The 2,262-nt window shown below is 39.2% G+C and overlaps 1 protein-coding gene across 1 annotated transcript in view; it reads right to left on the reverse strand.

Moving 5' to 3' along the window:
* The window catches only part of LOC106012537 (S-acyl fatty acid synthase thioesterase, medium chain), a 5,824-nt gene that overhangs the window by 854 nt on the left and 2,708 nt on the right, over positions 1–2,262 (reverse strand). Inside the window, exon 2 of the mRNA XM_013085761.2 lies at positions 746–884. Coding sequence (XP_012941215.1) covers positions 746–884 — 139 coding nt within the window. The remainder of the gene's footprint in view (positions 1–745; positions 885–2,262) is intronic.

The raw sequence follows: 2,262 nt of genomic DNA on the forward strand, positions 1-2,262 counted from the left end.
TAATAATAATAATAATAATAATAGATTGTATTCATAAAGCGCTCTACGAGTATAAGCTTTATCGTGCGCTTTACATCACATGACCACTGAAAAGTAATAATTCAGTCAGGCAGGACAAAATATTGTATCGTAGCAACAAAAAACATTTCAATCACATAAAAACGAACCATCACAAACATAGACCTACATTAGTGATATGCACGTAAGGACAGCAGTGAAAGAAAAATCATCAGTACTTACTAAAATACTAGATCGACAATTAAAAATTAAACAAATGAGTCTTGGGCAAACATAAAAACAAAGAAACAAACAAAATAACCACCAAAACAAAACAAACTCGAATAAAAGAAGCAAAATGGAAAAAAATGTTAAGTTATATTTATACAGAGAATAGAAATTACATTATTGGACAAGATCTAAACTTGCATCAATGATTGTTTTAGTTTTATTAGAGGTTTTACGGCGCTTGCAACTGCATAAGGTCATGAGCGCATGAGGATTAGAGGTGTTGCAAGAGAGTAACAGGCATAAGAAAGAAGAAGGGGAGATAAGGACGATAGATGCTTCATAGGAAAGAAGAAGCAAACAACACCAGAGCATCCGCCAACAGCCCGCAATGATTCTTTGCTTGCATGGCTTAGCTTGGTGTAGGATAATGTTCCTTCATGAAACACAGTAACATTTAAGTTCTCTTCCCCCAACCCCTGCTTGCTAAAACTGGGTAAATTAGAGTTAAGGCAATTACCTGTGTCCATAGAAAACGAAGGGTTTGTCCCAGTACTGTGTATGTATAGTATCGGTGATCTCGTCGAGGGTTTCTTGCATGCTGTGACGACATGGTTCTTCTTGTCTTTCCTCTCGACCAGGCAGACACAAGGCGTAAACTAAAAACCCCCCAACAAAAACAAATACAAATCGAAAACAATAAAAAAGATAAATAAAACCACAGCTGTTTTTTGTTTTTGTAAGTGTTTTACGGCGCTCGCAACTGCATAAGGTCATATGAGCGCGCGGGACACATTAAACTTTTTCAGTTGGTAAAAAATTTTGAATTTTGCCCGGGTGGCGGCCGAAGCCTACTCTTATCGATTTTAGACCACCAAGGGATCTTTAATGTGCGCAACTTGCACACGGGCCCTCCGAGATTTTTCGCCCTTGTCCGAGAAGGCTAGGTGTAGATCTTTCCTACCAGAATATCAGGGGTGAGGCTGAAAGACAGCAGTAAAAAGAAGCCAAGGAGTAGCAGTAGAAAGGCTGTAGAAAGAATCAGGAGCCCAGAGGAGGGGGGCAAAGGAGATGAGGGAGTGGGGGCAGAAAGAGGGGACGAAAGCAGACGGCAGAACATTGCTAGAGAGCAGGAAAGGAGGTGAAAAGAGACACATTTAGAGAAGAAAATTTTTCGGTCATTACCCGGATTCGAACCTGGGACCTTTGAATGAGAGGCCAACACCTTACCTCTAGGCCATGAGAGCCCCCAAACCACAGCTATGAGTCCAAAGTGTTAATAAATGTTTATAATAATTAAATCCATCCTATTCATAACTGTGACGATAGACTAATATTCTATTTGCATCGCATCCACTTTGAAGACACAGCAGCTACAGGACAAGGCACTTCCAATACTTTTTAATTCCTGCTTTGTATATTATGCCTATTTGTATGCGACCCTGTTGTTTTCTTCATGATGAATCACTTGTTATTTGCAACTGATTATGATAAGCATTTGCAGTACATAAGGTCATGGCAAAATCATCCAATCCAGACATACATGCGAGTTGGGCGTGGAGATTTGTTTTACTGACCAAGATGCAACAACCTCTTGGGTCATGCCAGAATAATTCTATCAACCCCTGGCTATGGTTAGTTACAACTATAATTTATATTTCTAGCTTGTAATTATGTTTAAAACGAAAACAACAACAGCAGCCACCCCCCCAAAAAAAATACAAAAGAGCAACAACAACAACAACGTCAACAACATGCAACAACAACAACAACAACAACAACAACAACAACAACAACACCACCACCACCACCAACAACAAATTAAATAAAAACAACAACAAACCCCCACTCTCCAAAAACTCAAAACAACAAACATACCACTATATTTTGAGAAGAGTATCTTACTTGCAGCAGCAAAGATGGTACGATCTTTGCTTGTTGTAAACATAGTTTAACCAAAGATAGTATAAGACAAGATGGGCCACTTCTCTCTTTGAGCCAATTAAAAAAGTGTCCTCAAAATTTGGTGGCGCCCTC

This window comes from Aplysia californica, unplaced genomic scaffold (assembly GCF_000002075.1).
Source record: "Aplysia californica isolate F4 #8 unplaced genomic scaffold, AplCal3.0 scaffold00016, whole genome shotgun sequence".
NCBI classification, from domain to species: domain Eukaryota; kingdom Metazoa; phylum Mollusca; class Gastropoda; order Aplysiida; family Aplysiidae; genus Aplysia; species Aplysia californica.